The sequence below is a fragment of the Stegodyphus dumicola genome, chromosome 5 (assembly GCF_044657685.1).
Source record: "Stegodyphus dumicola isolate Sdum_Otavi_A_Nest chromosome 5, ASM4465768v1".
Lineage (NCBI taxonomy): Eukaryota > Metazoa > Arthropoda > Arachnida > Araneae > Eresidae > Stegodyphus > Stegodyphus dumicola.
Genome location: NC_140772.1, coordinates 226,234,981 through 226,248,081, shown reverse-complemented (window position 1 = coordinate 226,248,081; position 13,101 = coordinate 226,234,981). Strand labels below are relative to the sequence as shown.

The 13,101-nt window shown below is 33.0% G+C and overlaps 1 protein-coding gene across 4 annotated transcripts in view; it reads right to left on the bottom strand.

Annotated features, from left to right (window-relative positions):
- Positions 1 to 13,101, bottom strand: part of LOC118204288 (uncharacterized) — a 148,087-nt gene that overhangs the window by 31,125 nt on the left and 103,861 nt on the right. For all 4 annotated transcript variants that reach the window (XM_085817744.1, XM_085817745.1, XM_085817743.1 and 1 more), the window contains 4 exons: positions 12,699 to 12,729; positions 2,255 to 2,310; positions 1,460 to 1,510; positions 1,230 to 1,280 (listed from right to left, as the gene is read on the bottom strand). In XM_085817744.1, coding sequence (XP_085673870.1) covers positions 1,230 to 1,280; positions 1,460 to 1,510; positions 2,255 to 2,310; positions 12,699 to 12,729 — 189 coding nt within the window. The remainder of the gene's footprint in view (positions 1 to 1,229; positions 1,281 to 1,459; positions 1,511 to 2,254; positions 2,311 to 12,698; positions 12,730 to 13,101) is intronic.

Here is a 13,101-nt window from a genome sequence, read left to right as displayed (position 1 = left end):
TCTGTGATGAAAGAAGTTTTTGTTTGTTGATAATATCTTTCACATATTTTAGAAAAGATGCCTTTTTATCTTGCCAGTCCATTGGTAATTGTTGACCGACTGTAGTTCTAGTTCTAGTTCAAAAAGAAATATTTTTTCTTTTCATAAATCTGCTACACCAGCAAGGCCAGCCTTTCAAATCATTTATGCTCATTTGTTTCGCAATAAATTTTGTTTGTAAGTGAATTTTTACAGTCGAAATTGCCATTCCCTTTCCTTGTTGCTCCTTTATCCAGTGTGCAAGGTGGCCCTTTATATTCAGCCACCTTATAGTACCACTTCTTATGGCTTGCTTCGGTTATGGCATATTTTTAAGTTCTTTTTCAGTTCTCCAATGTCGAATTCATCTCTTATCCACTTCAAAATCTTGAGCTATTGCTCCATTTTCAATTTGTTCAGCATGTGAAATTACATTTGCTTTAAACCAGCAGTATAGCTTCTGTGTCATTTAGGTGCCGTTTTAAAAAAATGTCCACTCTCTTCTTACTTAAAAACTATTCAAGAAAAATCGATTCATGCTGAAGGGGGAATACGCCAGAGTTCGTTATCGCAATGCAGGTAGAGTCATGTCCGCCTTTGGAATAAAAATAAAAAATTGCAGCAGATTTACAATAGAAAAGGCAGGAGAGGAGAGAGGATGGGTCCAGGAAGATACATCCAATTGCAGCAAAGAGAGACTATTCAAACTGATGAGAATGCTGATTTTAAAGAGGAAAGAATATTTTTTTCTGAGATCTCGTTTAGGGTCAATAAGACACAAAGGTCCATTCAAGGGAAAGAATGTAAACAAAATAAAGTTCACAGGAAGCAACTTTGTGTGGGAACAGCACCAAACTATGTACAATGACATCATAGGCAATATTTTTTTAAGTGTATCTAAACACTTTATGAAGAGAAACACTACACAAGCTGAAAATTTAAGTTTTAAACACGTAAATACTGTGGAATTTCTTCAGGAAATTACAGTAACGTTCCCAACAATGAGACTTAACTTCAGCTAGTAAATTAAAAACAAGGACTGATGTCTACTAAAAGCTCCTAAACTAAACCTGATAAAAAAGCTAATAAGTAAGTTAAATCAAATCTTCAGGAAAACTTTAGTTAAGTTATGAATAAAAAACGTCATTAAAATTCTGAAATGACAAATATTTAATAGGTTTCCTCATAATATATATAAGAACAAATCGTACGTGGTGGGGAGGAGAAGGAGGAGGAGATAAGCTGGCAGTTGGTGCTGTGTGCTGTAAAAGTAAAATACATATTTTAGAAACTTTGAATAGCTAGTGCACATATAACTAAGTTAAATCAAATCTTAAGGAAAAATTTAGTTCAGTTATGAATAAAAAATATTAAAATTCTGAAATGACAGATACTTAATAGGTTTCCTCATAATATATATATAAAGATGAACAAAACGTACGTGGTGGGGAGGAGAAGGAGGAGGAGATAAGCTGGCAGTTGGTGCTGTGTGCTGTAAAAGTAAAATACATATTTTAGAAACTTTGAATAGCTAGTGCACATATAACAAATATTTGTTACATTTACAATTAGAGATCAAGGAGAATGAAAACTGGAGTCTGATGAATGGGACATTACTTTTCATACTGCTTTGAAATGACAACATATCATTCTGTATTTTCTGATCTCACACAATAGCTCCTTTAAGCATTCAAATAGCATTACACATCAGGAATTCTGCATGCTTAAAATCCAAAGACATAGTGCTACATAACATTCAAATTCAATGTAAGAGGTACTATATATATATATAGTTCTAAATTATTAGTTATTATAGAAATATTAGTTTTAAATTTCTTACTGTATATATATAGATATAAAATAAGAAATTTGGAACTAATATTTCAAAGACCAGAAATTGAAATTCATAGTTAATAAATTTCAAATAATCATATATGAGTAACATTTAAAAGTAATTAGGTTGTTAGCCTAAATTACAGTAAAGTTTATGGAGGAAAACTTTAACCCTTATCTTTCTGATATTAGTTCTATTCCTAAAATTTGTAAAACTATTCAAATAATATAAGCCCTAATAGCTGCTCATTGCATTTCATAATCAGAAAATAATTCTACAGACAAAATACAGCTGTTGTGATTAAAATATATTTTGAATGTTTAAAATAAAAATAAGTGAAAACTCATGAATTTTTTTACACATATAGTTTAGAGAAATATTGAGGGAAAAAATTTCTTTTACCTCATACTCTGGTGGTCTGCTTCTGGTGGCTCTCCTTTTTTGCACAGCATATGCTTCTTTTTAAAAAAAGAAAAAAGGAATCGGACTTCTCTGTATGTACATGGTGCATGATTAACAGAAATGCATAATCAACAAATAATTAACATTAATATGGAATCTAAGAAATGGAATTTTGGGAAAGGCACTTCATTTACTAAATAAATAAATAAAAACTGAACTTGTACACAAATCAAAAAACATTTATTTGAAATTGTTAACTGGCAATCTACTGAATTTCGTTTGTCAGTTAATCAATTTTAAACTAGATGGGGCCAGTGGCGAATAAGGCTAGTGGACTGGAGCAATTTCAGGCGGATCAAGAAACTCAAACAATTGAATCGACCCCAATGACTCGGCAAGACAGCCCTGCATGTGAGGAAGACATGGATGCACGTGCCGCATATCGCACTCAAACTCGCATGAGATATGGTAGCTGTAGGGTAGGGATATAGTTGACATCATGAAATCTGATCATGCAGATTTAAATAAAATGGCAGAAGAAAAAATGTCATCAGCATCATCAGTGTTCAACATCGTAATCCATAGTTATCACATTTTTAGAGTTCTTAAAAAAAAAAAAAAAAAAAAAAAAAAAAAAAAAAATTCAAATTGGCCAAAATCAGCATTTAGTCCTTATTTTACTTTTTAAAATCCTATATAAAATCTGCCAATTTTTAATGGTGATTTCTTGAATATTTCTTGAATACTGCCAATTTGTAATAGTGATTTCTTGAATAAATGCAAATACTTTTGCAAAAATTTTAAAGAATTATACAAAAGGTTTAGCAGACAACAAGTTTTCTGCTTCAAATGAACAAAAAATAATAAGAAATTTCAAAAGCATCAAATATTTCTATTACATTAATCATAAAATGTAGTTTTATAATCTTCTTAGAATATTCATAACTCAAAACAATGCTCTATTTACCCCAGATAAAAGTCAGTTACATTGTCGCGAGCAACTCAACAATTGTATAAATGTAATTACTTTAAAGGTAAAATTTTTACTGTTTGGCAACATTGTATCGTTTTTATGTTTTAGAATAAATAAAGTAAAAAATTCACCATGACTTTGCATTAAGGTGGATTGCCTGTTTTATAGTGAATTAATTAAGGCGGATTGCCTGTTTTACAGTGAATTAATTGGGTGGATTGCCCATATTACTCAATTAAAATATCTCTTTACGTTTCTTTTAATGGAGAACTGACTGAATGAACAAAATTCAGATAGAGTCTCGTAACATGGTGACCGTATGACATGATATTAAAGGTACTTTATTTTGAATTACCTATTATTCTGAAAACGGAATTACTTGTTAAAAAACACAAAACACTCTCCTATAAGAGCTAACTTCACAAAATGTTTTAATGGTTTGAATGATTTATTAAAGGCAGATAATGTTAAAGAAGAGAGCATTAGATCTAACTTTGCTAATTTATGTAGAATTTATTGTCAGCTAACTGAAATAGATCAGGAAATAAGCTCTTTATTATTAGAAGATACAGACGATAAAGCGGAAGTAAACGTAGAAATGTATTTAAATAGAATTTCTAAAACCGAAAGTTCTGTTGATTCTTCGCCCGTTCAAAAACAAAAGTTAAAGTTACCAGAGATCCAACTTTTGAAATTTGACGGGGAAATCAAAGATTGGCTTGCCTTTCGGAGCAAATTCAAAAGGATACATGACAATGAAAGTATTGCGAAAGATAAATTTAAATATTTAATCCAATGTATGACTGAAGGCTCTAGATCTCGCGATATTGTCGATAGTTACCCACCGACATGTGAAAATTATGATAAAGCTATTGCATGTTTAAAATCAAGATTCGGCAGAAAGGAATTACTAATCGAATTTTATATACGCGAACTCTTAAATCTTGTTGTAAAAAATGTTACCTAAGAAAAAAGAAAGATACGTTGAAATTATATGACAAATTAGAATCACATCTAAGGGCATTGGAGTCCATAGGCTTAACATCCAATACATATTCAGCTATACTTTTCCCTCTTGTAGAATCGTGTATTCCGGAAGACATTTTTAGAGTTTGGTTAAGAAACCCTATAGTTAACACCAAAATCGATTCTTCTGAATAAAATGCTTATGGGGAGAAATTAAAAAAATTACTATTGTTCCTGAAAGCTGAAGTTGAAGGGAAGAACGTATTCGTTTAGCAAAGGGATTTGTTAGTAAGGAACACAAATTTTAGAAGGAAAAATTTCAGCGTTCTGTTCCTAGTAATCCACCAACGGCAGCAGATTTGTTTGCGGGAACAATTGAGAATAAAAGAAAAAATGTTTGTATATTTTGTGATTAATTGCACGAAAGTAAAGATTGCTTTTCTGCATGTAAACTCAAGTTTCAAGAAAAACAAGAAATTTTAAAAAACAAAAAGGCCAGTTTTGTCTGTTTAAAAATTGGACATCGTTCTAAATTTTGCAAGTCCAACATCAAATGTGTCCTTTGCAGTAAAAAACATTCGATTTTGATGTGCCTAGAACTCCCTGGAAATAAGATGAAAGGTGACGTACAGGAACTTGAGAAGACGTTGTCGTCTGATGTTAGTTCATCTAACTTATGCACTTCTGATGAAATATTGCTTCAAACGTTACAAGTGAAACTGAAGACTAAAGGGAAAGAGCTACAAGTACGTGTATATATTGACACTGGCTCACAATATTCTTACATTCTTAAAGGAACAGCTAAGAAACTAGGTTTGAAGCCTACAGAAAAGAGAATCTTTATTCACTCTCTATTTCGGGGAATAACAACTGAGAAAAGGGAGCATTATGTTTATGACGTTAACCTGATATCTTTGAAAGGGGACTTCTCCTGTAACATAAAGGTTCTGGATCAGCAGATCATTTGTGGCAACATTCCTCGGTTGAGAAGAGACCTTTATAAGGAAAAGTTAAGAGAAAATAAAATTTGGCTCACTGACTAATGGAGAAGGTTGTCCTGATACCAATCTGTTAATAGGTGCAGATTATTGCAGTAATATATTTACAAGAAGAATATGTACATTGAAATCCAATTTGATTGCATGTGAAACTTATTTAGGATGGGTTATCATGGGAAACATGTCCGAAGAAAGGTTTGATGAAACTTCATCCCACTTAGAGACATCTTTACTGATTAAAAATTCTTCTGTGGCTGATTTGTGGAAACTAGATACTATAGGTATAAAGGATCCTACTGAAACAAGAAACGGAACGGTCCATTCTTCAGCATTTTAGAAAAATCATTCAGAGAGATGAAAATGGTCGTTACATCGTCAAACTACCTTGGTTAGAGACGTACGAGACGTTAAGTGAAAACAAAGATATAGCTGAAAAAAGATGCATAACTACTACTCAGAAACTTCTTAAAGAAGGAAAATACGATGACTATGAAGCTGTATTTGAGGAATGGTTACAGGAAACTATCATCGAAGAAGTACCAGATAGTGAATTGAGAAATCCTTGTCATTATTTGCCTCATAGAGGTATTTTTAAAGGAAATTCTACTACGAAGGTAAGCCCTGTATTTATGCTTCATGTAGAAGTAAGAACTCACTTTCACTCAATGACTGTCTAGAAACAGGACCAAATCTTATCGAAAAAATTCCTCCATTACTTATGAGATTTTGTCAGAAAGAAATTAGTGTAGTTTCGGATATAAAAAAGGCCAAAGAAGATCAAGATTTTCTTAGATTCATATGGTGGGAAGATTATAAGGAAAGAAAACAAAAAATGTATTATCACCGACAAGTAGTGTTTGGACTTATCAGCAGCCCATTTTTACTAGCTGCTGTTCTAGATTAGCATTTGGAACAAAATGAAAGCCATTTGCCTGAAACCGTAGAAATACTGAGGAATGCATTCTATGTGAATAACTGCATAACTTTGGTAACTAGTCAAGATGAGCTTAAAAAATTCATTTTTGAAGCAAAACAGATTCTGGCTACGGGTTGTTTCGATTTAAGAGGTTGGGAAAATTCCAGTCTAACAGGTGAAGAATGTCAAAAAAAAAAAAAAAACTTGTCCCTGTTCTTGGATTACTATGGGAGAAAACTAAAGATGTTCTGTTTTGTGATCTTGAAAAAATTGATTTCAAGAAAAAACCCATTACTAGAAGATAATATTCTTTCGACAGTTCACAGCATCTTCGATCCTATAGGAATTCTGTGTCTGGTCGCAATTCGTTTGAAACTGTTAATACAGAATAGCTGGAACCTGAAGATTATGAAACCTGCCCAGAAGATATTTGCCTGGAGTTCCTCCAGGCTTCCATGGCTTGAAGATTTCCATCTGTTAACAGAGATCAAAATTCCAAGATATGTCCAAAGCAATGTCCCGGAGGAAAAATCGAGTGTTCATGCTTTTTGTGATGTGAGTAAGTCCGGCTGTAGCACAGTCGTATTTCTACGAAGCGAATGTGAGAAAGGGGTAAAAGTTCATTTGATTGAAGCTAAAAGTAGAGTGGACATATCTTTGAATAAAGATAACGATGCCTTGATTAGAATTGTTAGCATGTTTGATCAGAGCTCGTCTCACTGCAACAGTGAAAGAAGCGATGGATTTAAAGGGAATATCAAGTACCTGTTGGACTGACTCCTCTACCGTTATGTTCTGGATCAAGCATGAAGATAACTGGGGAACATTTGTACATAATCGAGTGAAGGAGATAAGAAATTTAACATCAAAGGAACAATGGAAGCATATTCTAGGAAGCGACAATCCGGCTGATCTCCCATCCAGAGGATGTTCCGCTGGAGTTCTGCTCAGATCCAGATGGTGGAAGGGTCCACCGTGGCTTAAACAGCCTGAAGAAAATTGGCCCTTCTCTGAAATTAAATTAAATATGGAAGACGTTTATAAAGAAAGAAACAAGGGAATAACTGCCTTAGCTACCTCAGTTGCTCCTAACGAAAAATGGTACTTGCATCGTTTTTCTAAATATTCGAGAATCATTCGGCTGATAGCTTGGATTCTGTGATTCTTTCATAATTTTAGAAAGTCCGATTGCAAACTGAAGGAAGAATTATCTGTTCAGGAAATAGAAGCAGCTGAGAAAAGGCTTTCCTTAATTGTTCAGAAAGAATCTTTCCAAAACGAATCTACAAAATCAAAGTTGAAAACTCTTTGCATTTTCACTGATAAAGAAGGCTTAATGAAACTGAAGACAAAAATCCTTCGAAGAGATGATACAGATTATTTCGTGTGTCCCATACTTTTACCTTCTGATCATCAAATTTTAGAAAAGTTTATTTTCGAAAGACATACAGTACTTTCCCACGCTGGAGTTCAAATTGTTTTGACAGATATTCGTCAACGGGTCAATGAACAAAATTCAGGTAGAGTCTCGTAACATACATGTTATATTGCAGCAGTTATGTTATATTGTAGTTTCTTATATCGCAGCTGATGGAGTGTAAAATCAGATCAGGTGCAAAATAATAAAAACACCTCTGAAATATAAGAAAATCTTGATAAATAGGGGTTGTATCACTCTTTGAGACATTATATACAATACAAAGTAGAGACACTATATGCTTGCACATAATTTGAGGGAATATCAAGCCATTTCTCCTCTAAAGCAGTATCTAATTTTGAAAGCATAACTGGAGGCCAGTTTTCAGCACAAAATTTGAGCATGAAATATCCTCACAAATATTTAATGTTCATGCCAGAGGATGAAAGAGGCTGTATACAATATCCTATTTCATAATCATGCCCTTCAAACCCTGCTTGAACAAAACAAACCTAAAAGTGGAGATAGCAGTGTTACCATTGCGAAAGACATTCGTTCTCCGTGGAATGAGTATAGAGGAAAGCATGAGCATAATGGATCAGGATATTTTGAATTTCCAATGAAAAATAGGTGGCCCAAACTGCAGTGAAGATACTGCACATATATAAAGGGCATCGCTTTCACACTTCATAGTCAGCAAGACATACAGGCATATATAATTGTCTGGGCATTCTCAAAACATAATCGCAACCATAATCTGAAATCATTAATGCAGATTCTTGTTGCCACTGCTTACAGGACCAAGTTCTGTAGTATTCTGCATTCATCATGAGGCTTGAAAGCATTTAGAGTCAGCAAGACATACAGGCATAAATCAATTGGTTAGTGGTAAATAACTAGTTGAGTGTTTACTTCAAATCTTACTTTTAGTTTGTGCTTTAAAGCACTATATGTTTCAACAGCTGTCTATGATTGACAGTTAGCTTTGTTTTCGCCACTGTCATACTTTGAAAATTACAGTCTTTTGAGTATATTCTTATAATAAGAGCCAATAATATGCTCCTTGTGCACACAAAATATTTTGCAATTTCTATAACCAATTATATTAGCAAATTTTTTTTACAGGTGTTTGTATTACTGTACACCCCTCTCTCGCTCTACATATATATAGGTAATATTAACACAAATCTTGAAGCACTGATGCAGGAACACTGAGATGCAAACGCGTAAAAATACTGATGGCATAGATACTTGATGCTTAGAGCGTCCATCCATTTTGAAGAAGAAGCAGCCTAGCTGGATAAAATTCCATATTTATTTAAATTCTCATTGGTGGCCACAATTCACTTGGCACTCCAATCGTGCCTATTTCCACAACAATTTTGATATTATAGCGACAGAAGCAAATACAGACGATTGCAGCAGCGTCTTAACAGGATGAAAGCTTAAGCAAAAAAAAAGAGAGAATGTTACAGTACATCAGCGGAAGAAGGAAGCGGTCAAAAAAGGTTTTAATTTACAAATTACTTTGGGCAAGAGATTAACCTTTTGTAGCTCAGTGTTCCACTACATGGAACACCCAACTTGAATCGTTTCTGAAACCATTAAATTCAACCATAAAAGGATAAAAATACCTTTATAATATACTTTAAACTTCTCTTTTTAAATAGTAGATGGCAGCATATCACAAGAAGACCCAGAATTTTCATTTATGATGTGTTATTAAAACCCACTTTTTTTCTAGTAAATTTCTATATTTTTTTTGTGGTACAAAAAGATTTGTTTGAAAAAAAATTTCCGTATAATTTTGATGGCTGTACTCCATATTATTTGTTATATATTTTTTACATTTTTCATACAAAAAGCATGCGCAGAATCATTGAATAAAACGGGGTGTTCCATTAGCGGGAACACTGCACCTTTAGCAATCTCATGCTGTTACGCATCAGAACATCTGTCTTAGAGGAAAAACATCTGTTGTATATTAATTCAGAAGTCAAACAACAAAAATCAGCGTTATATTTTCAAAATTTTCACAGGACTAGTTTTGATGGTTTTACTGAACCACCGTTCTCAGCTGAAAAACCGCAAATGAACAATGATAATTTGCGGTTTTGCAGCTGAGGATGGTGGTTCGGTAAAACCATTGAAACTAGTCCTGTGAAAATTTTGAAAATATAACGCTGATTTTTGTTGTTTGACTTCTGAATTAGTATTTATTCGGTGTGTTATTGTGTTTTAATCTGTTGTATATGTTTTCTATTTCTGTTGTTTTGGAGGGGAATGAATTCAAACAAAGCAGTCTTGAGGGGTGAGGTGTGGTTTGTGCTATTAAAGCCCTAATATGGGTATCTTGAAATTTTTGTGAGTAGTTTTCAGGTGGAAATTTTACCAGTAGTTTGAGTCATCTTTATTTAGCGGAGCTACGCAAATTTTTTTGCTGTCACTTTTTAGTCTCATTCCCGTTTATTAACAATAAATGTGTAGATATTTTTGGTGTATATATATCTTATAGCTTATTTTTCTTTATTGTTAATATTAATTGCAGTAAATTTTTTATTTTTAATTTTCCATAAATGGGACGGAGAGGTCTAACTCTTTCCGAAGCGCTAAAAGTGCTTCGGAAAGTGAATTACCCTCTGATTTTGAAACAGAGCATGAACATAGCAGCGATACTGAGATATACTTTTCTGAACCACTTGTGTAATCCAATGATGATATGTCAGATGAAACTCATTTATTTGATGAGAAGGTTGACAATCCATCTCACTCAAGCCCCTCTACACAGCCTAAAGTTTTTACTTGGAATTTTAAACATATCGTTGCAAGGAACAGAAGTCGCACAAAACAAGTTTTGTGTTCAAACCTACGAAGTTGGTTTGTGCTTCTATCAAAAAGATGTGACATGCTTTGAAAACTTCGCGAAGCTATGAAATAAAAAAATTTGTAAATATTTTTGTATATAGGATTTGTGTATATACATATATTTATCTCATTTATCCATATATATTCAAGAAAGTTGTGTATATGCAGAAAACCATATATACAGCTATTATACAGTGTTTTTTCATTACTATACATAAGCTTCTACTCATTTCCATGCTTCACCTCATGGAACACCCACAGAATTGAAATGGTAAGTGTAATTTTTACAAAATTTTACCTGTATACTCCTTTAGGCCTAGATAGATAGACTGTATACAACTTTTCTTGTTGGAATACCGAATTTAAAGTATACTGCACCACAAAGGATTAAGGCCTGTCTACACAAAGCGATTTTCTCGTAGAGCAACAATTTTAAGGATCTGCGCATGCGCTAAAAATCGGTCATGTTCTCTGCCGCGATTTCAGAATTGGTGTTCACTGCTCACTAGCGTACGATAAAATCGGAGTCTCTAGCCAATAAGATTGCTTTGAATGATCACGTGCTTTTCTCCTCATTTGGAATAATAAACATGGCTGCATTTCGTTGGACCGAAACTTAAATTTTTCAGCTTATAGATTTCTATAGAAAAAATGTTGTGTTGTGGGACACGAGTAATGTAAATTTTAAAAATAAAAAATTAAGGGATTCTCTTATCTTGGTAAGCTTTGTCTTCCCCATTACTTTATATATTCAAATATTTTCTAAGTTCCAAAAACTATTAATGATGCCATATCATGGTACTCGATGAAAATATTCAGAAACTACTTGAAACTGTGGTCGCACTTATTGAAAAAATTCAGAAAGATAAATCTCCAGTCGAGAAATTACGGGCCGATTTAAAGCAGTGCAGAGACTCATCGACTTTGCCAAAAATGCGAGTTAATCAGGTAATGAAGTAGATAGCCTTTACCGACATCTCCTACATGAGTGATCATAGCCCAGTGGTAAAGAGCAGAGCAGGTTTTCTCTGTACATTGAGATTGTGGGTTCGATCCCCCATCTTGATTTTGGACTTTCTGCGCCTGGAAGAACTTTTTAATTTAGTTTCTCCATCACTAAATTCGAACTGCATGACTTAAAAGTCACTTTTTATTTATTTATTTATTTTTTTTTGCCTATGGGTGTGGTGTTTATTGAATTGTAACGCCTTTACTTTTTATTTTTCGAATGGCCGTTGGCACGTATTTTAGATCTACTGGTCAAAAGAAAGTCACAAGTCACAAACTCAGTTTTATGTTATGTTTTGCGAAAACAAATTACAGCCCAATTTAATACAATATTGCTAAATTTTATTAGCTGATTAACTGATAGAGTCATATGATCATAGTTTTCAGACTGTATTAATTATTTAATTATGCTGATATTAGTTTTTTAATGTTCAATAAATATACTACTTAAGACTTTGCACATTTATGATATTTCTTATTTGAAGTTTTTGCACTGAAATTACACTGTTGCTTTGTAATGTAGTAATCTTTATTCCTCATTACTCCTTTTTACTCATACTGGTTTGATATTCATGACATTATTGTCTATTTGTTCATGAATAAAGGTTTTGATTTAAAGCACAGTAGTTACTTACCCAATTTCTGGTCCAAATGCATTTTCTTTTTTTTCCTTTTGTAGCAGTAGCTAAGTTCAAAATTGTAGCTGTATCTATAGTAGCATTTTAAAATAGTCATCCATTATTTTGACTATTTGACAGCACCGTTAGCTTTGTTTAGAAATCGTAGACAGTGTGACGCTATAGAGGGCGGGAACACTTCCTTTCACAGTGATTGGCTGAGGGAATTTCTGTACTAACAAGAAAATTGTTCCATGTGGACAGGCGAGCTATCTCAGATATTGTCGGCCAAAAAAATCGCTATGTGTAGACGGGCCTTTAAGGGTTACGTAAGATCAGGTGATTAATTTGAATGACGCAGTTTAGACCTATGGCGCTATTTTTAGACAGAGAGAGGCAAGTTACCATATTTACAAATTAAATGAAAAATAAAAGAGGTTATAGCCAATTAAAATTAGAAGTTTGCTTTTATATTTTTCTCTTACACACACGCACACACATATATATATAAATTTCTGTCTGAAACAACTGCATAAGTTAAATTACAGTATTACACATGATGCCTCAACACCCCAAAGAAAACCTGTATGTGGTTATAAATGATTTTAAAGATATAAAAAATGACACTTTTACAATCAATCCAGAACATGATTAAAAAAAAAAAAACACACACACACAACTTACGAGCATCTTCTTGGACAAAAGGTTCTTCCGCCTATTACAAAATACAATAAAATAACTTAAGAACATTAAAAGAAATTCATCTTAGTCATTATTATGGAGTACATGAGAGAATATAATTATATATGAAATCATATAAATCACAAAAATCTAGAAATTTAGATAGGGATTTTACATAAAAATATCAAATTCTAGAAGAAACTGCATATTTCACAAATGATAGGCAGATACAACATTCTATCATTCACAATAAAGACTACTAATATGGAATTAAAAAAAAAGTGTCAAAAATAGTATTAACACTTCTTGAACATTAAAAACAATTAAATATAATCTAACTGCAAATTTTTTATTTACAACTGCAATAAAAATGTACACAGAGAGTGACTGAAATCACCTTTTCATT